Source organism: Lampris incognitus, chromosome 9, assembly GCF_029633865.1.
Source record: "Lampris incognitus isolate fLamInc1 chromosome 9, fLamInc1.hap2, whole genome shotgun sequence".
NCBI lineage: Eukaryota > Metazoa > Chordata > Actinopteri > Lampriformes > Lampridae > Lampris > Lampris incognitus.
The window spans coordinates 25,346,945-25,371,665 of record NC_079219.1 but is presented as its reverse complement, the minus strand read 5'-3'; the positions used below and the strand labels follow the sequence as shown (position 1 = coordinate 25,371,665).

At 40.8% G+C, this 24,721-nt stretch overlaps 1 protein-coding gene across 1 annotated transcript; it reads right to left on the bottom strand.

Annotated features, from left to right (window-relative positions):
- Positions 1-435: 435 nt before the first annotated feature.
- On the bottom strand, positions 436-24,239 carry LOC130118427 (14-3-3 protein beta/alpha-A-like). Its single transcript, XM_056286872.1, has 6 exons — positions 24,131-24,239; positions 20,192-20,509; positions 10,115-10,238; positions 3,613-3,776; positions 2,489-2,584; positions 436-1,514 (listed from the first exon to the last, which is right to left on the bottom strand). The coding sequence occupies exons 2-6, from the start codon at positions 20,498-20,500 to the stop codon at positions 1,458-1,460; spliced, it is 750 nt and encodes a 249-aa protein (XP_056142847.1). The 5' UTR covers positions 20,501-20,509; positions 24,131-24,239; the 3' UTR covers positions 436-1,457.
- Positions 24,240-24,721: the final 482 nt, after the last annotated feature.

Sequence of the window (24,721 nt, the reverse complement as noted above, 5' to 3'; positions counted from 1 at the left end):
CTGACTGTTTACTTGCTTCCTAATATATCCCACCCCTTGACAGGTGCCATTGTAACGAGATAATCAATGTTATTCACTTACCTATCAGTGCTTTTTCGTGGTTTTAATGTTTTGGCTCATCAGTGTGTGTGTGTGTGTGTGTGTGTGTGTGTGTGTGTGTGTGTGTGTGTGTGTATATACAAAACACAACAGTAGGGAACGTGCTCAACAAATAAGGAGCAAAATATTTCAGTGAGTCAATTAAATTCTTTATGAGACTGTCTCATAAAGAATTTACTTGACTCACTGGATTATATATATATATATTTCCACAAATCATGGATCTTATCAACCAAACATGATTTACGATTATTTGGCTAAATTTACAACTAAAACCCAAGGACATTATTACCCCAGGTAGGACTAGAACCATAATAAAAGTGGACAGCATTCAACTTTTAAATTAATTTTTTTAATTCCACATACATGAAATTACATATTTCCCTCCAAATAACAGTTATGCTTAGGTGTTCTGTATGAAAATTCCAAAGACATGAACAAAGCTAGCCAGCTCAACAACAACCTCCCTTACCTCTCTGCTAAATACTTCTTAGCCACATGCAATTTAGGTAAGTATCCAAAGAAAAAAAAAGAAAATAAAATAAAAATAAAAACCTTAATTTGAAAAAGCAGTAACTAGATCAGCTCATGAGGACAAAATCTTACCGCTCTGCTCATACAAAATAGCAACAGTAACAAGCTTGTGTGCTCTTTTGTTCTGAAGGTTTCTATACCTCGTAACTGATACATAGAAATACAAATGCAGGTCAACCAAAAACAATAATTAAGAGGAATACAAAGTACGGCAAGTGACAGTGAATGGAATGTAACCTTTCTGTTCTGGCAAAACTGTCTCCTGTCCTGCCGTTTTTACTTGTCAGTTCTCTAACAAAGTACAGAGTTAAAAGTGTAGCATCTTCAGATATGAGGAGCAGACTCTCATATTGTGAAACCACAGATATTTTCAAGTGATGGTGTCAGTCAAGAGCAAGATCGTTAACATGGATGGAATATACATACAGTATAACTGTTCAGACTTTAAAAATAATCTGCCACACTTTGCATGAATTGAGAACTTGCCCCTTCACCCACCGCATTAATAACGCAACAAGCCCTGTTGCTCCCACAATCAAACACAAAAGGTGAGTAGACAACCGCCCTAACCCTAAACACACCTTTTCCTTACCAATCTCCCTTACCCCGCCCTTTCCATCCCATAATTCCAAAGCTACCTTCCCTTCCCTCAGTAACTAAGAAGAAATGGTAAACACAGATGTGAGATGACGTGCAGTGAGGGAACTAAAGAAAAAAAGATAGAGAGAGCTGGATGAATATGAGGTGGACTCAAAGATATTAGTGAAGATGAGGCAGGGGTGATGACAGGCAGATGGGGACAACGGGGTGGGGTGGATTCTGCCTCAATCTCTAGGTTCCTCCGCATCTTCACCATCACCCTGGTTCTCAGACGTCCACAGCTAAAAAAGATAAAGAATAACCACAGAAGGTAGAAGAGTAAACAGCAGTTGGCAGGAGTTGAGAAAGTAAAATTGCACACATTAACACATTGAACAGGGCGCTGCGCCACTGGGAAAAATGTCTTGATATCATGAGCATTTATAATCCCATGAAACCAGTGGCTTGTTATTGGACATGGCCAAGTTACTGTCATATAAGCTGTAAACTGTCATGACAAAAAAGAATTCCATATTTACTGGTTTCAAGGGAGTTTTAATGCCATGCAGACAATGATGTACTAAATGCTTTTCTATCTTGCCGAATAATAAATAAATATATTACATTAAAGCTGCTGTAGGCAACATTCTTTTGTTAAATTTTTAAACATTATTTCGGCCCATTTGGTGAAATTCCCATTATCTGCTGGCAGGTATCTATCAAGAAAATGTACTTTGAAAAATCCGGTCTCCGTCTGCTCCTAGGACAAGTATTTGTAAAGATTTGCTGAATTTCTTTTTTTTTATGTGCATAAGTTATTAATAATAGCCAGTTACGATAGGCAATCTCATGCACATGCATGAACCTGGTTCAGAGAGAGGTTATGGGAGGGAAGGAGAAGTAGAGTGTGGGGGATGTGATTTTTTTTTTGGGGGGGGGGGGGGGGGTCCAATCCATCCATCCATTATCTTAACCACTTTTCCTGCTCTCAGGGTCGCTGGAGCTTATTCCAGCAGTCATTGGGCGGCAGGTGGGGAGACACCCTGGACAGGCCGCCAGGCCATCACACCCACCCACCCACCCACCCACCCACACACACACACACATTCATTCCCCCCCCCATGACACCCCCTTGTCAAAATTTCCCACTGCTCCCAAGTTAACTTACAGCAACTTTAATATATAACTTCCTAATTAAATTCGTTTCTAAAATGTACTCTGCTCCCTTTTCCAACATTATGTCAGACAAAATGAATCAGAAATGCTTTCTACTTACTGTCAAATTGTCTCTCAGTAGTTGCATGATCAATGTGCTGTCTTTGTATGAATCTTCGCTCAGTGAGTCAAGCTCTGTGATGGCTTCATCAAAAGCCTGAGGGAGTAAGACAGTTGATCATTAAAAAAAGTTAAAATGGGCAGTCCAGTTTTATTATGTGTTAACAGACAGAAGGATATGATTGTGTTACGTGTGCAGGTGATCAGTATTTGTGTATGTTCATGCTTTATTATTTTGCCCAATTGTGTGCAAGTATAACTTCAACTGAGCTGGGGGAAAAAAACTGATAAGAAAGGCAAGTGATTAATAAAACACTAAAAATGATTCAATAGAAACTGAAGATGTGGCTCAACTCTTAAAAAAATTTTTTTTTAACAAAAATCCAGGCCAGAACTCATTTTACCTTTATTGCCACACAGACATTTTGGGCTAGAAGCCCTTCCTCAGCATATTTGGCAAACGTGATGAAAATCGTATGTAATCAACCTGGCACAATTGGCGGAACCCCATGGGTCCTGACATTAAGTATTACAAAAAACAAGCAAAGCCTGCTGGCATCAAAGTATCAGGAATTGAATCCAAAATTATTCTCTTTGGAGAATAACGTTGTCCCTATTTCTGTCCCTATGAAACATTCTAAAAGGATCATTAACCATGCATCATAAATCACGCTGCAGAGGTAGCAAATGAAATGTCTAACCACTTCTGATTTGTCAGCCTAACTGCAAATATGCAACACATGCGTTTATGTTCTGAAATCCCAGTTTTTAAATTCTTAACTTACTCTAACCAAATGAATACAGGTTACAGGGAAATTTTAGTGCAAAATACGACACATTTAACACAAACCAAGTTCCCCACAACTTTGACATTAAATCATGTTCAATTTTGCGCTGAAGAAGGGTATCGTGCCTGAAACATCCTTGTGGCAATAAATGATAAAATCAAAAGGGCGCTGTCCTAGTTTTCTGAGATAGCCAAGACAAAATCTAACCTCTGGACATTTTGGTGCAAAAATGCTTGTTTGGCAGGTATAGCAATACTTGGAACACTGGCAGTGATGTAGCTGATTCAGTGTCTTCATGAGTACAGCAATGCCATCGTGTGTGGTGCTATATCCTTACTGCCTTGGCCAACTTGCAGGCTTTATCAGGTGAATTAAGTATCTCATAGAAGAAGACAGAATAGTTGAGGGCAAGGCCGAGACGAATGGGGTGCGTGGGCTGCATGTCGTTCTTGCTGATTTCAAGGGCACCATCGTAGCCTTCCTCTGAGTTGTTAATGATGGCTGTGGGAGACAACACTAGTCAGCACTTTGTAGCCCAACTAATGAACTGGTGTGTCTTACAGAAGGTGAGAGATTTTATAGAATCCATTAGTATCATAAAATAACAATGTTTTAGACTGATATATCTAAACTGAACAAGTACCAGAAGGCTGAAACACACATGCAGTGAGCAGGATGTTTCACTGAGCGACAACATAACTCCTCACGGGCAATACAGAATGCCTTGACTACCATTGCACCTTAAACTAACAAAATTAAAACAGCTAGGGAATAAACACTAACATCTGAAAACATTAACTGAATGGCAGGAAAAAAAAAAAAATTCACGACTCAAAAGACATCTGACCCCCAGATCGACTTCAGGGGAAATTAGATTAGATTAGATTAGATTGTTTTATTAGCCACACGACCGAGGCTGGTGGAATTTGTTCTTGGTACACATTAAACTCTGCAGCACAATACACACACGGACAACAACAGACACTCCACATATTATCACGAAAAATACAGTTACACAATAACAGAAATAAACATATCACACATAACAATTATGTGAATGGTGGCATTTATGCCAATGGTGTGTGAGGAGGGGACTATAGGGAGGAATTCAGAGTCCTTTGTGAAGCGTTTAGTCTCAGTGGACAGTGACCTGTAGCGCCTCCCTGAGGGAAGGAGCTGGAAAAGGTGAATAGCAGGATGTGAGGGGTCGGCTATGATCTTTGCTTGCTTTACAGTCCGGTTAGTATGTGTAGAGATTCAACTGTGGGGAGTGGGTTGCCTATGATTTTGGATGCCTTGTTGACAATCCACTGCAGTTTTTTTCCGTGTTTGACTGTCCGTGCCGCCGTACCATACTGTAATTGAATATGTTATGATGGATTCAACAATGGTTGAGTAAAACAGAACAAGCAGTTGATGTTTGATTCTGTATTTTTTAAGCTGCCTAAGGAAGTAAAGTCATTATTGAGCTTTTGCAATGATGTGTTCTGTGTTAATTTTCCACTTCAGGTTATTGCTGATGTATGTTCCACAGAATTTAAAAGCACTCTCAGTTTAGATTCTATGCAGTTCTCAGTAGACAGGGAAATACTCATGCATATGTTTTCCGCTTTCTGATGAACACAGTTGGCTGGCTGACTGTCAGTTGGACAATAAGGGAACCTTGCCTTGTGTTAGTTTCCCTGTTGCATTCCCACTGGTCTCCCAGCTACTTTGACCCATACATCCCATTCCTGACTAAGGACAAATAAAAACCATAGAAACCAGAGCAACAACATTGCAGCATGAATGTATATGCCTCTTCTGTTTGTTAAGCATCCCAAACACTAGTTGTGAATACAAACTTTCCACACTTTCTAGGGGGCATTTTCAATTTTAAGATCTGCTGGCCATCACTGACATATGGTAGCAAAATTTCTAAAGCATCTAATGGTTTTCTTAAAAAGCTTGTCATAATATGGAGGTGATAAAGTGGTGACTAATAGTGCAAATATGTCAGGGGACACACCTGAAGGATTAACAAGAGCCTAGGTTTCACTTGGGTGTGGGGTAGAGATGAGTAGCATGTTTGAAATTTCAGAGCACAATGGTTTCTTAATCCTTTGTGGGCTAGGTGGTGAATTAGCGAGAACGTTTATATAGAAACCAAGTGCCCTAATAACCAGTTACTGGCAGTATTTTGAATAAAGAGTTTACATGAATGGAAATAGATGATTTCCTGAATCCCGGTATTAAAACGGGCACCGGGGCTAAATTATTAAAGACTGTAGTACTGATAAGCTCTGACGTTAATGGTTGTGCTATCGGTATTGGAGACATTAAGAAAATAAATTTCATATTTATTAAGGCTACATGAACGTTATCTTGCACCTTTTATCTCACCGACTCCTTTTCTAATTTGCAAAAAGATTAAGACTTTGTCTATGATGCATTTTCACTATTCTCAATCCAGAAGAGATTGCGCGCGCGCGCGCGCGCGCGCGCGCACACACACACACACACACACACACACACACACACACACACACACACACACACACACGTCTTAGTGACAATGGTGGACAGAGAATTGAACAGTCAAAAGTCTGGTTATACTTCACTAGAGTCGATGCTGACAATGCTCATTGCAACACGTGCAAAAAGTCTTTTGCATGTAAGGGTGGAACACAAGCAATCTTTCGAAACATCTAGCAAAAGTGCATCAAATACAGACAGAGAAATGCACAGTTTTCAACTAGTTCATCTCTTGCTGGCCCATCCACCTCCGGTGTGTTACGTATGCTAGCAGCCCAGAGCCCACACAGAGTTAACTAAAGTATACAAACATGGGTTGACGATTAAAAGTAATGCTCTGTTTTTCTCTCTTAAAAAAATAAAAAAGAATCGATAAGAGTACAGTTAAAGTACTGGCTCGATAAGCAGTATCAGTAAAAGTAGCAGTACAGTTAAAATCTTAACAATAATCTGCCCAGCAAGGAATACATTGCTTCTTTCAATAATCAGTTTATGGTACCTCAGCTCTTTCAATGCTTCCTGTTATCAGTGCTCGATTGTAGCAGCTATGGTCCTCAAGCAAGTACACCTGTATTTGTATTTTTTGTCAAATCATTTCTGTACATGTGAAGGTCTTCACATAAGCATTCCTACTTGCCATCTTACCTTAAAGTTAGCTGTTAACCAGATAACCAGCTCAGTGCAAGCAGTGGCAGAGTGTAAACCATTGCAAACTCTGCACCGGCATTGTAATGAATGATGTTCACTGAATACCGTGTCAAACAGCTGAATGACAACTTTTATGATAAATGAAGAATGGAGAGACACAATAAAATTCCAATGTTTAAAAAATGCAACGTTATGTATGGTTGATAAGGAGTCTCACTGAGTCGTTTTTTTAAGCTTATCTTTTGAAAATCTATCGAGCACCTTTAGTCTATAGTCAACTTTAGTCATGCTCTTTCTAGTCTTGGGGATAAATTTTGAATAACAAGCTGTTCCCTTGTTTACTGTGTGGATCGTTAACAACACCATGACATATGGTGCACAAATTTGATTACAATGCTGTTCAGTTTGCGACGATACGTGGACTCAACTGCAGTTTGGAGTTGTGTGTTTCAAGTCTCCCTAAAAATACAGCATTAAACATCAGGTTCACTGCATCTGGTGACCTTTTCCATGCACTGTTTCAAAAAGATGATTATAAACCACCTATAAATCACATACATGATTATTTCTAAAGTGGGAGTTATGTCTTTATTGGTTTACAAATCTGGTTATTCGTTTGCACATGAACATTCTGTGAAAGAGTTAGCTGAGAGGTTGTGCTCGATTTACAAGTGCTTATGTATTCTTTCAAAGTTTTAAGAGGATGGATTATCTTGCTGGGACAGAAGCATTTACAACTTTAAAAAATGTAGCCAATCAAGTATGAGTGTGTGTGTGTGTGTGGGGGGGGTCGAGCCAAATAAAATAAAGCTTGATGATTTGAGAGGCCTAGCCTTGACTTATTCATTAATTCTCTCGTAAGTAGATGCACAAGTCAGCACCTGTTCATGGCAGGCAGACAGGCAGCCCACTCCCCTGCTGCAGCACACAGGAAGTATAGCCAAAACCGCACCCTGTTCTGTGCCTCACTCATCTGGGTGTGATCCACTGCCTGCCCTGTCACTTTCGACCACATTCAGTCTTCAAAAACCTTTTTTCAAGCTTTGGTTCAGTCTTTGAATACCTTTTTTCAAGCTTTGGGTATTTGGCGCATTTTCTGAATCAATATCCCAATATTAGTTCTAATCTAACAAGCCAACAGCATTACATCCACCCCCAACCATGATGCATTGATCAGCTCCCACAATTAGTTTAGCAAAGCTCTATAAATCTTCTGACCATGTAACATGCAAAACACAATGGCTGAGATGACTCGATTTGTTTTGTTGCTTTATTCTCTATATTTGCTGATACTTATTGGAGACCCCCACCTTGTGACAGACACATAGTACTACAGTGTGACGAACAATGAACATACATACTGTATGGGAGCACATTGGCTTTGAGAATTTATTATGGCTGTTTGAGATTGGCATCTAATCAGCACAAAATGCAGTTGTTGTAGCTGTTTTTGGATAGTTCTCAGGAAATGCTTAAACTGTATTTGGTTTGTGGGTAGAAAATGTAGACAAGTCCTCAATCGTGAAAGGGTGTATAAGTGTTGATTAATCTGTGCTCCAGGTAAACCTATTGGTCTGCTGTGTCCCTCTTGAAATTAGACTTTTCAAACGGTCCGATAAATGGACAACTGTGAATACTATCGACACCCATTTTCTCCATGAAAAACTGAACCAATCGCAGAAAATTAAAGCGATTACAGAATCTTGCAGAAAAGTGAGTTACAGTATGGTCTTGCATGCCATAACTTTGTACCTATATGCTTAATGTAGTGTTATGTTGCTACATCATGTGATTTAAAAACTGCAGCCAGGGGAATATGAAAAATCTGATACTGGGAGTTACAAGTAAAACACCTGACATATACATTGACAATCACACTCAGATGAAATAAGCCTTCTTGATTTTAAAAAGGCAGTTTAAAGTAATTTACTGTTAACATTAACACAACACTACACAGTATGGCTACACAACATCCCCAGCATGTAGAAGCTCTCAAGATGTGTAAGCCTTGCTAATGTCAAGTGCACACTACACAACTGTGAAAAACGCTGTACCACTCACACTAGACAACTTTGTGTCTTGAAACCTGTCTTGTTGACGTAGTGGTGCTCACACTACAAAAACCGATCTTTAAACAAGGTTCACAAATTAAGGATCTGCTCCCGAAACTCCGTTGGTTCACAGAAACACATGCGAGAGGTGTGTTTCTGTTAAGTGACTTTGCTAAAATGGAGGATCATGCAAAAGAGAAGCTTGCTGTTCAAACCGTTTGTGCACTCATTTGTGTAGATAGATGGACAAAGAGGGAAAAAAGTGAAGTATGGAGGAAAGAATGGTTGGGGAGATGTGGGCAGCAAGGAACGCATGTCTTTTGAAATTGTTCTCGCCTTGCACCTGGTTGTCTCTTGTTCTCTCGTTGCTACTGCACATCACCAGTGTCAGATACACTCATACAAAATGTGCTGCTAATCATTTCATGCTTGAAAATGTCAGGGCATCTGGAACGAGTCACACACTGGGTCAGTTCGTGTCTCAGGTCACGTCTAGAAGAGCACTGATGTTGGGCAAGAGCACCAATCTGACTCAATGTTTTTGCCGCAGATCTAAAGGCAGATCAGGGCTAAAATTGTGTAGTGTACACCTGTCATACGACCATTAAAATAAACTGGCAGAAGTCTCAGACGCACAATAAGGTACATCTTGCATTAACTGTTAACTTGTTAAATGTGCTTTCTCAAACTTGTAATACTTCATCCATCCATAGATTATTCAAGCCACTTATCCGAATTCAGTTTGCGAGATGCTGGAGCCTATCCCAGCTGTCACTGGGTGGCAGGCGGGGAGACACCCTGGACAGGCCACCAGTCCATCACAGGGCTGACACATTCACACCTAGGGACAATTTAGTATGGCTGATTCACCTGACCCACATGTCTTTGGACTGTGGGAGGAAACCGCAGCACCCAGAGGAAACCCACGCTGACACGGGGAGAACTCCACACAGAGGACGACCTGGGATAACCCCCAAGGATGGACAACTCCGGTGTTCAAACCCAGGACCTTCTTGCTGTGAGACGACCATGCTAACCACTGCGCCACTGTGCCGCCGATTCTTTACCATTTCAGATATCTATTTCTAAGTATCGTGAATGTCCTTCTGAAGGATTCTTCTTAGCTGAAATTCTCCTCATAAGCAAAGATGAATTATGGCTGTATTTGTCAAGATTTACAGACTACCGTTTTTGATTTAACAAACAAACCTAACTTTTAGATAGGCTTGCTAAGGGCACTGAAAACTAAAATTACTGCATAAAAAATATAACTGACTTAACATAAGTATACACAAGATGTTAATTTAAATGTGCGAAATGAGAAACTTTAAAGGAAACAAGGCCACATTCAATAACAAATAAAGATCTTCCTGAACACTGCCAGACGAGCACATGGTAATACTGTTGTAATCTGTGAGGAGGAGCCAATCTGCTCCTAATACTCAAGCATTATTTAATAGGATCTAGACAACCTGGTTTGGCAAGGATAAGTATTTTTCTTCTTTAAGTCATTCACAATTCAACTTTTCAGCCAGCGTCACAAACACGCATGGACTCACATTTAAATCAAACACACTGACTACTGACTATTCCTGCACAAAAAAAGAAAATTATTGCAGGGCTTACAGGTCTTCTCCTCTCCTGTAGCAACCTCAGCCAAGTAGCGGTAGTAATCTCCTTTCATTTTCAAGTAGAAGACTTTGCTCTCTGCTGCAGAGGCTTTAGGAATGAGGTGCTTTTCCAAGAGTTCCTGAAGTACAGAACACAGACAAAAAGGGAGACAGAAAGCACAAGGTTAGAAATGTACTTATGTGAAACTGTGAATATGAAACTAACTTCAGTGTGCCACTCATATGCAGTCTGTATGGGTGAGGACTTGTATCCAACAACCATTTGAGGTATAAGTGGTACAAATAGCATTGATAAAGGCCAGATTTTACTCAAATTTCTTAAAATGATCCCATAAAACAGCATTTGGAGTACCGAACTTTAATGATTTGACAGATAGCCTAATGATGGGGGGGGGGGGGATCCCCCCCCAACCCCAAAAAAAGATATCCCAATGAAACGGAACTGTTGGGTGGGATTGCGCGAAGGTAGTTTATTTGATTAACAACAAATAATGGCCAGGCATTTTTTAGATGAATGTGGGCACTGATATTCTATTGGATAGTTTTAATTTGGTGGTAGAATATCACTTGTCTTTTCTTAACCTCGCACTTCATTCATTGGACATTGTATTTTTCAGGAGGAAAAATTTGTTTTTCTTCAAGTAAAACAAAGTTATTTTATTTGTGAAATTCTAGAATAGTGCTCAATAGATGTAAATTAAATGCAGATGAAAGGTACTAAGAATGAAAATATATATTTCATGGGACCTTTAATGGTTCCCCCTAAAAGACAAATCCAACATCTTTCCATCTACCTCTAATGTCGGATTTATGGTTCTGCATGATTCATGGACTGTGGGGCTCCCGCCATAGGTGTCTACAGCAAAGCATTTGATTTATACTACTGCACAGACAAGTAGTGGTAAACCTGTAGACCGTTATAGCACTACCACAAACTAGATGGCAGTGTCATACATGACACGCCATAGCATGAAAACAAATCAGGTGCCAAAGTATTCGCGTTTACATTCTCTGGTAACAAAGGCAGTGAAGGTTTGCAATAGAAATGGCTGTGCTACATTAGGAAAAAGAGCTAATTTCGTTGGCATTATTGAGAACATTTCATTGGTAGACGAGATGGTCAGTGAGACCACTAAACATGTTGAGCAGGACGCAGGGGAATTCACCCTTCTTTGTTCACCAGATGCGAGGAATGGATGAACTGCCGGGTGCTGGCACTGGACACATGTAGCACGTAAGCAGCTCAAGCAAACCAAGCAGTTCTTGAGGTGTGTCCGTGTAGACTTGATGAGCAGTCACATTTTTGAGGATGTGACTTTGAGGAGGGTATGTTGTAGCTACAGAGACATCACCATAGTCTATGGCAGTGCCTCACAGACCTTAACGTAGAAGCATAAAATCAGGTCTAACTAGCCACCTGAGAACAAAACTAATGCCACACATGAACGCAACAACTCATGGGTAACATCCATAAGAATGATTTTATTAAATTAGATAGTTTACACACAAGGAACTTACCCTCACAGGTTGCATGAAACGCAGACAATGTTGAGATTTTATAAGTTTAATATCATGGTACAAGTAGGCAAAAGGAGGCGATCTTGGAGTTTCCATTGTGATCCACCCTGAATTAACGGCAGAGAAATGTATTACCTATGATAGCCTAAGTACAGAGGCTTGGGATTTTGCCAGGTTGCATCACATATGCCACAGAGAGCAACTAAGGCAATGAGGGTGGAGAATGGTGAGGAGCATGAAGGGTAGGGGAGGAGAGGAATGATCGAAGTAACATGATGGGGTAATTAGGGTGGTAGAAGATGGTTTGGAGAGGAAGAGTAAGGGAGGAGACAGAGGAGGGAACCAATATGCTGAACTCCTGATGAGCTTTGACAGGAAAAGTAGGTCACTCACAGAACCAAGCCTGGCTCTTTAGGACCCACAGGTCCACCACTCAGCCAAAGCTCCTTTCTAATAGCCTGAGTGCAGGCAGGCAGAGAGGCACTGTACCTTTAAGTAACTGGTGAGCCTACACCTTAAAGACCCCATGAAACAGCTATCAGAATGTTATTTGATTCCACATATTTACGTATTTCCTGTTTTTACAGGAAATATGTAAATAGGAATTGTCATGTATATTGATTGGCGTTTACAGTAGCCAATAGCGCTAAATACGCCGCAGACAGCAGGGGGCCATGAGAAATGGTGTCTGACAACATGCTGACAGAGGGGATTGGGTACGGCTGCAACTCTGGATGCGCGCTGAGCCCTTCTCGCGGATCTCCCCAGCCGGGGCGACCCACCGGGGGGGGGGGTTTGCAGGAGTTTATAAGACCAAAAACACAGCAACGACCCATAACTGCAAGCTAGCTCGTAGGTCCTGTCGGTAACTGGCACAATTTATAGTCAGAGGGGACAGACATGGAAATCCGAGAGAGCGTTTTATTGGACATAAAATTATGCCCCCCAAGTGCAGCATGAGTAATTTTATTATTGTTTTCCAAGAAATGACAAAATCTAAAATAGCACAAAGAATACCTACAAAACAGCTATTTTGTCATTGTTGGGCCAGATACTGGCATATAGGTGACAATCAGTGCAAGACCTATGTGATTAGAAAAAAGGAAAGAAAAAAAAAACAAAAACTTATTTTGATTTCATGGGGTCCTTAGGTCATTGCCGCAACAGACAATCAGGTCAGTTTCTCAGCAGGATCTTGCATTTATACAGTAAAGCATAATTTGCTAGTAGTGTAGACATTTTTGTGGATAGGGAGGAGTCATTATTTTAAAAAAAAATCAGTTAATATTATTTGAAGGGGTGTGCATTTATGAGTGACACAACACAATCATAACCATAACACAACACCTGTCATGAACATGGAGTCTTTATGAATGTGTATGACTGCTGTCATTAAGTGTCATTCGGTCAATTATAAAATGTTTTATGCAAAAGTTGACATGTTTAAGATGTCTGTTTTCAAGCTACAGACACGAGAAATATATCAAATAGAGCGGCTTGGTCCCACTCCGGTTGTTACAACAAAGACATCTCAAACAACTCCACCCACTGCATAAGGGCTGAAAATGGGGGATGGGAGGGGCGGGGCAGGAGCATTGGGCAGGAGTACGTGGGGAGATCTGTGTGAAGGGCATGGCCTGAGTCACACGCTCGCTTCCGTGCATTGCTGTACCCAGCTCCCTCCACCAGCCCGCCTTGAAGCACTGCATCAGACTACACCACATGAAGACGCCCCGACCACCGCGACACAAATGCGCTGCCCACAGAAGGGGGCTACGCAACACCGCACACAGCTTTCCAGCGGTGGAGAGGCGGGTGACTGCTCTCCCTGCCATGGTGCGAGCCCAACCCGACTGACCCCAGTTGTCCAGTGGTGCTTCTACAGCCATCAAATGCACAAATCTGAACCCACTGTGCCAAAATTGAAAATGATAAAATCATACAACCATAACTAACTGTAAATCAAGAAAAACTCAAAAGGATGGTAGAAAACGTAATAAAGGAGCAAGGTTAGCGAGTAAATTGTGAATTAAGAATCTTGATCAGCATACATTTGAAGATGAGTGCAGTTTCACAGACTCACAGTCAAGGGCATGGATGGGGGAGGTGGGTCACCCATCTCTGATTAGAGGGCGTTAACTTTTTCTTTTCTTTTTTTAAAAATCTCATTATGTAGCGAAGTCCAACCCAGTCGACTCTGTCAGCATTGGCCTTGCAGGATCAGGGCTGATTTAAAACAGTAGACGGCATGTTGAGCAAATTCCAACTAATGAAATGATGATTTTTTTAATACATTTGGTAAGAAATGTCAATATTAACACCAGCATTGATCTGTTTCATCACCGTACAGTCATATCAAACCCCCAGGCGCTGCATGGCAGCTGACCACTGCTCCTAGCTACACAGCTAGGATGGGTTAAATGCCGAGGAAGAATTTCCCCACGGGGATCAATAATTAGTAATAAAAATTTTTTTTTAAAATCATTCAGTTTACAGCTTAGAAATCATGTTTAAGTGTTTATTACCTCTTTAATGACAACAGTCATAAACATTCATGAAGATTCCTTCATGTTCATGACACGTGTCATGGTTATGACAGTGTCATGTCAGTCTTATGCACACCCCTTCAAATAAAGTGTGACCAAAAAAATCCTGTGTGCTAAGAGATTAAATCAGTTTTACTACACATCAAAATTTAGCATTACAGAGTAATGCCACACCTAAATTGCTTTGAGTGGGGTGCTTCTGTAGCCAAATAGTTACAGCGCGTACCACATGGTCACAATGTCATTGGTTCGAATCCATCCAGCAACCTTTGTTGCAAGTCATATCCCTCTCTCTCTCCCCCATTCCCCGTCTGCTTCCACTGTCGCTATACAATAAAGATACAAAATACCAAAAAGTAATCTAAAAAAACAAAAACAACAAAACTTGCTTTGAGTGAAAAACTGAAATATCAGGCTACATTTCAGAGAAAGTCCTTAATGAAATTAACGTTGCTGTGCAAATATGATATCTGCATTTTCTATTATGCCAACTATACACCTGTGTTAGTTGAACTCTGCCTAGTGACGAGTGATTTGTGTTTTCTGAATTCTGTTCGATTTTGGTTTTGGAAGGAAATGTTGATTGACTTCTTTTTGGACTATGACCAGTGAAACAATTTTGAAAAAAGTGTATCGTTTATTCAACTTAAAATTACATTTAAAAAGGACAACTTTTTTTTAAACCTGGGTCTTATTTTCACAGTTTTTGCCATTTTGTATATCGGTTATGATATCATTTTACTCACTGGCTCCACTGTTGTGGTTTTGGATATGGGGCCATAGCTGCAATCTGCTTCACAACATCATCTCATAGGGTAACGGAACATGAGTGTCAGACATGTTTCAACAAGTCCAATTTAACCCAATTATCTAAACCATGAATTGGAAGTGAAAAAAGTTCACGTCAAAAGTTACAACCTAAAATGTCCATTATTATCACTAGTCAATTGCACTGCTGAGCTGTTCAACTTGCAGGAATGACCAAGCTATACTTACTGTAGGTTGTAGTATTAATCGTCTAACTTTCCAGCCAGTGCAATTGAAATGGGAAAATTATGTACACAGCCTAACTGAGACACCAATTGTCTTTTTTTTGTGTGCCCTTTATATGTTGCTGAAAGGACAGGTTTTAGACTTGTGTTCACGTACACCGATCAGCCAAAACATTAAAACTACCTGCCTAATATTGTATAGCTCCCCCTTTGTGCCACCAAAATAGCTCTGACCCGTCGAGGCATGGACTCCACAAAACCTCTGAAGGTGTCCTCTGGTATCTGGCACCAAGACATTGGCAGCAGATCCTTTAAGTCCTGTAAGTTGCGAGGTGGGGCCTCCATGGATCGGACTTGTCGGTCCAGCACATCCCACAGATGCTCAATTGGCTTGAGATTGAGAATTTGGAGGCCAAGGCAACACCTTGAACTCTCATGTTCCTCAAACCATTCCTGAACCATGTGTGCAGTGTGGCAGAGTGCATTATCCTACTGAAAGAGGCCACTGCCATCAGGGAATACCATTGCCACGAAGGGGTGTACCTAGTCTGCAACAATGTTTAGGTACGTGGTACATGTCAAAGAAACATCCACACGAATGCCTGCTTGCTTGCATTCTTGCTTGCCCTCTCTTTCCCAGGTAACAACGCACACGCATCGGGCCGCCCACATGATGTAAAAGAAAATGTGATTCATCAGGCCAGGCCACCTTCTTCCACAGCTCCAAGGTCCAGTTCTGACACTCACTTGCCCAGCGCCTACAATGGGCAGAGTGCTTCTCTAGGAGCTGGATGGGGAATTGGGGCACTGGTAGGGGTACAGCTGATAACAACCTACCAACATGACAGAAGAGTGCTGCTTAAAAGCGGGAGAAACAGAAATTTCAGTCATCCTTTTCTATCAAACATCTCACTAAAACTGCCTGAGAGACAGCAGGACTTTCTATCAATGCATAGCACAAAGGCCTTTGTGTTCCAAATGGAAAAAAAAAAGTTAGGCTTGCTATATACCATCAATTGTAAGATCGACACATCGCCAAGATAAATGATAAAGGAAAAGAAAGGTGAACAATTATATATAAACAGAGCAGTAGCGAGCAGTAGGGAAGGGAAAGAGAAAGCAGAGCTCTACAAACTGGCAAGTCACATGCCCTAACAGAAGGAGACACACAGGGGGAGGCACTAGAGATGATGATTTCTGCCTGCTAAAAAAATGGGTCATATTCTTTCTGTAGCACAAATGGTAAGTCTTATGCACTTCAGTTAATGCCAGAGGGAGGTTAGTTAAGCTACATGTTTTCTGGTATGCGGGAACAGTATAGGGTAGCATATGAGTTATGCAACACTAATACACCATGGTTAGCAGTATACTACAAAATGATGTACTCTGAACAATAATTCAGATTCCTCAAAAAAAACAGCCCTTCATGACAGTCACTTTGAATTTAACAAGTTAGTTTTCATTTTAACTGAACAATCTGGGAAAGTTGAATTTATGTTCTAACCACAACTGAACCTTGTGTACCAACTGCAAAAGTGCAGTACCAAATTGATTGTTGAAAAACCATCACAGAAATAAATAAATACTACCTACTCTGATTATCAATTTATGTAGAAAATACCAAATTTTAATTTCTGCCATTTTAAATTCATGGACATTTAAATGTACTATATTGGATAAGTGACAGGCACAAGTCAGTCAAGAACTCAAGTGTACAATTACAATTTGAAACTGAAAGGTAACCTCGACCTCTACCCCTCCTCCTTTTTTCTGACCCCATGAGGCTGTGCTAGACACAGGTGGAGGTCAGTGGCCTAGGACGCTGGTGGCTCAGCTGCTGTCATTATGAGATTAGCACTCAGTGACTCACCAGGCAAGATAATGCACAGGCAGAGAGGCGCAAAGTACTATAAAACAGTGGCACAGATACTTTAGACTGGTACATCAAGGACATGACTGGGACAACCACAAAACCAACAAAATAGTGCTAAGAGTAAAAAAAAGAAAAAGAAGCCGGGATCGCCATTTAAAAAAAAAAAATCAATGGCCCGCGCTGATTAAAATCTCTTATTATCAATTATAAGGACCTGCTAGAAATCAGCATGCAAAGATCTCATCTGGGCAGCTCCCGTTTCATTGTACAGAACAGGGTTCCCATCCAATAAAACCGAGTTTTATTGCTTTACGCTGAGGGAAGGCACAAGTCAAGTAAATACATTAATGATATGAAACTAACAACAGTTTTCTGATCTGCCAACTACATTTTACATCAAATGGATACATGGAAAAACCAATGTTGCACTTCACTTCCCTGCATAGCGATACACGCATGGGGATCAGTTGCCAACAGACCCCGATGAAAGCCCACTCTGACAGGGAACGAGCAGTGTTCAGCAAAGGGTCAGGTTGCTGCTGTTGCCTGGGTGTTCTCCAGTTTCACTAGTAGTATAGAATACATCTTCCCTCTAAAAAGACCCACCTCTTCTCAGGAATAACATGACATCAGGCTAAACATGTACGTTATATTATTTTACGATTTGAGAGGAAACAAAGCAATGAGAGTACAATCATCCTTCCACCTACAAAGAAAGCAGCACTAAATCAAAACCTTTTCTTGAAGTGTGCATTTCAAACCACAGTAGACATAGACCAGAAGTAAAACAAACCAAAAAAAAAAGAAAAGAAAAGTACAGCAACATTGCCCTAGCAAAGAAGCAAATGCATGTATAACTTGAGGAAGCAGGCCATACAACATGCTGTTTCTTACATTATATGAGGTAATAACTTCTCTGCCATCTGTGCCAACCTTCTCCTGGGGCAACAGCATGCATTATCAGTGGACGCATGCAACTTCAGTGGATGCACTCACTCACTCACTCACTCACTCACTCACTCACTCACTCACTCACTCACACACACATACATACACACAAATACGCCGCCGTATGGGGTAAGGGCTTAATCGACGCATTCAAAATCCAATTAAGACCCCTGGAGTTTTGCCCAACCTTTCAATCTTTTGAAGCATGTGACCATCTTACTCTAATTTATTTCGGTTTACGAAACTGCATGTCAGGGAGAAATTGCAGATCCTGGATGACAACATATACATGGCTGTCAGGGGACCGAAGAAATCTCCATGTTGTAAGTTAATTTTGTGATAACACCAAAAATAAAACTGAGTATAGATTTAAATGACAGAAATCCACTGCACCAGCTTAAGTGTGGAAAGATTGAGGGAAGCAGTTAATATGTTTCAGTGGAGCATACAGCAATTATCCAAAGAATAATGTAGACATGGCTATTAAGAGTAATTGCATTAATAACCATGTTTATGCAATAATCAAAATATTGAAATGAGCCGATAACTCCAAACAGTAAAATTTCTCATTAGCATGTTAACATACCCAAAGTTACCACAGGTGAGGCCTACAAGATAGATTTAACACTTGATAAAGTGGTAGACTGGTACAAAGACACAATGTCATAATGACTGAACACTGGGTATCTGGAGACTATCCCTTCAATGTTGTAAAAAAGGATGTGCTTCTTGCAGGCCCTAAAGGTCAAATCAAGATGAACCCTTCCAAAAAAAATTAAGTGATAAGATAAAATAAAACAAAAATGACTGGGCTATTGAAGGGGTTGACTGATGAAAGGCTCTTCAGTGATCCATGCTACACATGAACAATGTTGGAGGTTGTTCCTCTAAGGTTAAGTATTGTATAACTTGTATATCAAGCCCCATTTCTGCCCTATATCCGGTTGTCAAAAATAGATAATTTGAGAAATGTCGGTTCTGATTTTTTTTTAATGCCAATATGCCAGCCTTGTAGCAGAATGGCAAATATGGAGCATGCCAAGAATTTATTCTGCAGAGCAGTCACAACAAATGAAACAAATTATCAAGAGCACTTCATGGAAGAATTAGCCTAATCTTTGAAACTACGTATCTATGTATTTTGGCTCATAGTCATTAACATAATACTGCTCTTCTAAGAGGCAAAGAGAAAAGTAAATAGTCCAATTTTATCAACCCATAAAAAAAACGTTTTTCAACTGCTATTTATATCAACAAAAACAGTATGGAGATTTAACACGATCACAATGTATTGGAACTCTCTTTCTGTGGCAAACGGGAGCACATGCGAGTGTACTAGGAAATGGACTACGCCAAAATCTTTGCTTCATTTTTGTGCCATTTCAAAGCGCAGTTAACAAGTACTCCTGTTAACATGGGCGCTGAAATGAAGAGCCCAACATTTGTGGTGGTTTGGCTTCTGGTGTGGCTCAACCAGCCAACTGACCGGCTGCAATCGCAAGTTTTCAGTTCTGCAAGATTTGACTGACTGGCCAGACTATATCAGCCTAGCTTTTCAGTAGTTTGCATGCAAGAGAACTTCAGTTCACTTAGATACACAAATGGGCACAAAGAGAAGGAGAGGAAATAAACAGATCTCACCCCCTCTTAAATACATGGTACTATAACTTGTGCCTAGGTAATAACTGTTATTGTTTCACCATTTAATTTTGAATTGGATAAAAATATTATTTTGTTAAAAAGAAAACAACTGGTCTCATAAATTTAATAGAAGTACTTTTATATTTTGGTCAGTATAAATTTTTTCAATAAATGTTTTTCTATTTTGTGTTGCTTTTTTGCCATGGTACTGAAAATAGTGTCAAATATGATTAATATTTGCAATATATTATAGTACTACTGTGATGACCCTTATCTGGAATCCTTGATTTCTTCCAAATTTTTTAACACAACCCAGAAATGCCCTTGCATGTTGCCAACAACTTTTTTTTTCATTCAAATAAAATGTAATTTTAATAGATCAGGTTTTAGATTAAATCATTCAATAGAGTGATGATATGAGATGGCTGAATCGTTAGCCTGTATCCGTTATTCCATGCAACATAAATATGGAGCACTGAACCAGCTCCACTTAACAGCGGGAGCAATGATAATTTAACTTATGTGAAGCACTGCAATGTACGGGATCATCTCACCAGCACATCGTGGCAGATCTCTTTCAACTCCTTCTCAATCTTTTCTCGGTACTCCTTGGCCATGGTCTGCTTCTTGTCGCCAGCCTCAGTCTTCTGCTCAATGCTAGACACCACACGCCACGAGGAGCGACGGGCACCCACCACATTCTTGTAAGCCACTGACAGCAGGTTGCGCTCCTCATTGGACAGTTGGGAGCCTTCCTCCGTCACAGCCTTCATGGCGGCAGCCATGTCATCATAACGCTCGGCCTGCTCTGCCAGCTTGGCCTTCTGCACCAAGTTTTGGACCACTTCGCTTTTATCCACCATGGTTTCTCACTGAGGGGAGAAAACAGGAAAGTCTAGATCAATACATTGAGCAAGAGGGCAGATTTTCTGGGCTTTCTGTACCTCGCAAATACCACTGCTACTTACTGTAGACTGAAGGAAAGGAAAAAGAAATCATAATAGATAAAAAGGAGAGGACTTAGAATAGAAATAAATTAGCCCAGACGAATTTCTGACTTTAGGTTAACTTACAAGGATGACCAACAAGAAGTTGGAGAAACGTAAAAATGGGAGAAAAATGCAGTGGGATAAACCTAAAAAAAGCAATGAACTAATTCCTCATTCACAAATGCAGTCTTTCCCTGATATGTTCAGGGATGCTTCCTGCATGGGGTCATCAGTGAATGGGAGCAGGGATCGATATTCTGGGAAATCTTTACAGCAGCCAATTTCCCGCCTCAAGACCGTGTATCATTTCAGGGAAAATGCCTGTAAGGCTGTGTTGTGAATGAAAGCAGTAACATTGCAGGGGAGCGCACGAAAAGGGCCATGTCCATCTGACGAAAGGCGCTTTCATGTGGAACGAGCGAACCAATCATAAGACTCCGGTGAAGACATATTTGAGTCCGCGAAGGTTGCCTTGCCTCGTGGGCGATTTGATAACTACAAGTTGTTTTTTTTTTTTCATCCAAAAATGGCTGGAAACTGGAGATTCAAAAATGAGGGCACTCCTCTCAGTCCGTGCAGAGGATGACATTGATGCAGCTGTCTAAAACAATTAGAGACACTGTAATGTTTGAGAAAGTAACAGAAATTCTATGTGAGCGTGGCACAATGAAGCAGAAGAGCCAAGTCTTAAGTAAGCTGAAAAGCTTACTTAAGCTTGCTAAAAAGCTGCTGGACTGTCCCTTGCCCCATCTATTCTGGCACTGCCATGGCACGTGTGAAAAGGCGCAAGACAGAAAAGTCCTTGAATGTTGCTTCATGTGTGAAAAGTGAAAACCACTAGCAGTGCCTGAAAAGTTATCCCAATAATTTACCAGGAACAATATATGAAAGATCCTTAAGACTATCTTTTCATTACCCACTGAAGCTATTCAGCGAAAACAACTATTTATTTACGAGTTGTATAGGTCTGCAAATGAACTGAAGCAACCTGCTTTGTCAAAAGAAGCTGCCACCCTCTCCAAAAGAATATAAATTGTATGGGTCTCAGCATTTTTAGTGTTGCATCACATGGTCTGAATGCTGTCTTTTAGGCCTTTCTGTCCCACAAATAACTATTGGTACACCATGGCTATTTCAGGCAGTGGGATAAAGGGAGCAATTAAGAATGTGGGGAAAAAATCGTCCAAAAAGGTTTTCATCTGACAGAGGTACTTTTAGCTGAAGTAAAGAGCAAAGCAAGAATATTCTAATGCTTAAACTGATCACCTTTCTGACATGACAAGGAAGAGTAGATGGAGAAACGGGGCAATACAGGAGGCAGCACAACTTTTCTAAGCTTTCTAGGCCAACATTTTGGCCTGCCTTGCTTGTTCGGAGGAAGGAAATTTGCTTTTGTAACAATACCCTGCTCTCCATTACAGGGCTAAACAGGGCAAACCTGTGAATTCCTCAATATCACTATTCCCCAGAACAAGTTTTTTCAACATTATAGTTTTATAAATGAACTGCTTTTCAGCCTATTCGACTTTCAAGTCCCGCCCCTCACAAGTTGCAATGGCTGATAAATGACTCATAAGTTTGGGTTTGTCAGGCCGAAGTCATTGAAAAAAAAAAAAAAACCTGTAAGAGCTGAATCATGGTGTGGGGATCATAAAGTGACAGGTATTATTATCATGCGCTACAAAAAAAAAGTATTAAACTAACAATGAAAGTGACTTGTAGGCCTCATTAACTGTACTACAGTAGGGTAAAGCCCTCCTCTGAACACACACACGCGCGCGCGTGCACAGGAGTCCTTATCTCTAGATCAATAGCCTATATCCGCTCAGGCAATGTAAAATTGCCAGCAGGCTTCTACTCAATCAATCATTTATTTTCCATTGCAGACTGCACGTAGTTTAGTCTATTGTAATCTGTCCTGGGAGACAGGTAAGCAAATCAGAACATTTCATCCAACAAAGAAAAGGTTCAATACACTGCACAACCCCCCCCACACACACACACAAAAAAAAAAACATAGGAGATGATTTCCAAAGATCACAAAATGTTGTCTTACGTTTTGCTGAATCTCTGACCAAATATCAAATTGCATATCAGAAGAAAACAGTAGTTTAAAATATTTTTTCTAACATTTTCACGCTGGTACAAAAAAAAAACTGTCCACAAAGAGTTGCACATAGACCCGTGAAATCCAAACGGATCTGTCATTATTGTGCAGCCCTGTAGGGTAGAACAGGCAAATTTTCAGGTGTCTGGTAATACCAGCATGACAAAAGCTTGGCAATTCCCCCACAGGTACAAGACAATACTATGAGAAAGTCTGAATTCTCTGACAGAATCGACTTGAATCGTTAAGTAAAATCGCAGTCATACTTATACCTAGTTGTGTGGTAATATTTATTACAAGTCCCTTCCTCTATGAATGCATAAAAGCAGAGCGATCTCAGCCCTGCGTGCAGATACCACACCCATCCCTGTACCTGTTGGGATGTCTCGCCCATGCAAACGGAAATGAGTTAAATCTCTTCACTAAAATAAAAAGGGCCGGAATAGATTAGGATTAATTGTAGCATGCGATCCCATCCCTCACACACATTTCAATCAAAACGCTCGTTTTCATCCAGACACAAGCCGGCAAACGCCAAAGGACGACTTGGTCCTCGTGACCCGTTTCTAGCATGGTGCAGGCTATTTCCTGAAACGGAGGACACCCCATCTCACACATGGTAACGGGTGACTTGGCACGGTGTGCCGAGAAAAATTAGACAATCCTGAAAAATGAAAACGCCAAAGCACCGACTAAACCCGTAAGCATTTGGTTTCATCTCCACTGACGCGCCGTTAAAACTACATACAGCCTTGACATCGAAGGCGTGCCTCCATCACCTAGGCTGCCAATTGATGTGTGTAATATGTTTTAGAAATCACAACTTTGCCTTTGTGACTTCATTACAATTGTGCGCTGCCCAACACTTGAAATCAAAGTGACACATGGCAAAACCGTGTCACCGTTCAAAACGTCGGTTAGGCAAATTTCGTCAACACCACATCAAAGACCGGCACAATCTAATTTCTGGAAATAATAGCAATATAAGCTAACGCCGCTGACGCCCGACTTAAAATTCACCTTACAGTTCTGTACTTAGTTTAACCTACATGCTAAAAAGTAAAAGCAAAATCAATAAATAACCCGAGCCTATTCGAGCAGTTTATTACATTGACATGATAATTAAATTGACCGGGTATGAAACCGGGAACATTTCACCCTGACACGCCTTCTCCGTCTGCCTTCTAACAGTCCATTTTTACACCAGCTATTAGACGTACCCCAAACTGTGGCTAGCCATTGTTCTTGGTCGGCTGACTGTCGCTGCTAACAACAGCTATCCGACAAATCTGGGGCAATCATTTCCCTTAAATACCACTCGCAACAACAATGTGGAAGGTATAACTATAGTCACCGAACATGTGTAACTTTTTTGTAAGTGATAAATCGATTCTCACCTGAGTGCTAAGAGATAGCAGTGATCTCGGTCTACCAGACTACAGCTGATGCCCTCACAGCCCGTCAGTCTGACTTTAATCCACGGGGTTTCCCTCCAATCACACCGGCCCAAAGCAGAGAGTGAGCAGGGGGCGCTGACGTCAATCGTTACCGAGGCAACGGAGCACAAAACATAGTGGGTGTTGTAGTTTTCTCACTGTTTTTTTTCCTCTAACGCGTGTCTCAGACAGAGCTCGATTGTGTGTGTGTGTGTGTGTGGGGGGGGGGGGGTTAGGCCAGGCGAAAACGCCCCTCAACCCCCCCCCCATTGCAACAGTTTAAAATAATGTAATCGCCAATGGCCTACATTAAAAAAGACTAACGATAAACTATAATTGTTGGGTCATGGGAAGGTCCGTTTCGTTTTGGTGGTAGGCCTGAGTAACAAGATATGCAAATTTTTATGCAAACTCGGTCCAATAACTTAGCGGTAGCGGTAACAGAGAAATTAGACGTAGCCCACTGACCTGTTAATATACGGGTCTTCGCCTACCTGAATGATATGCTTTTGACACAGCAAACTAAAAGCTGAACTAGGACTACTAGCCTAG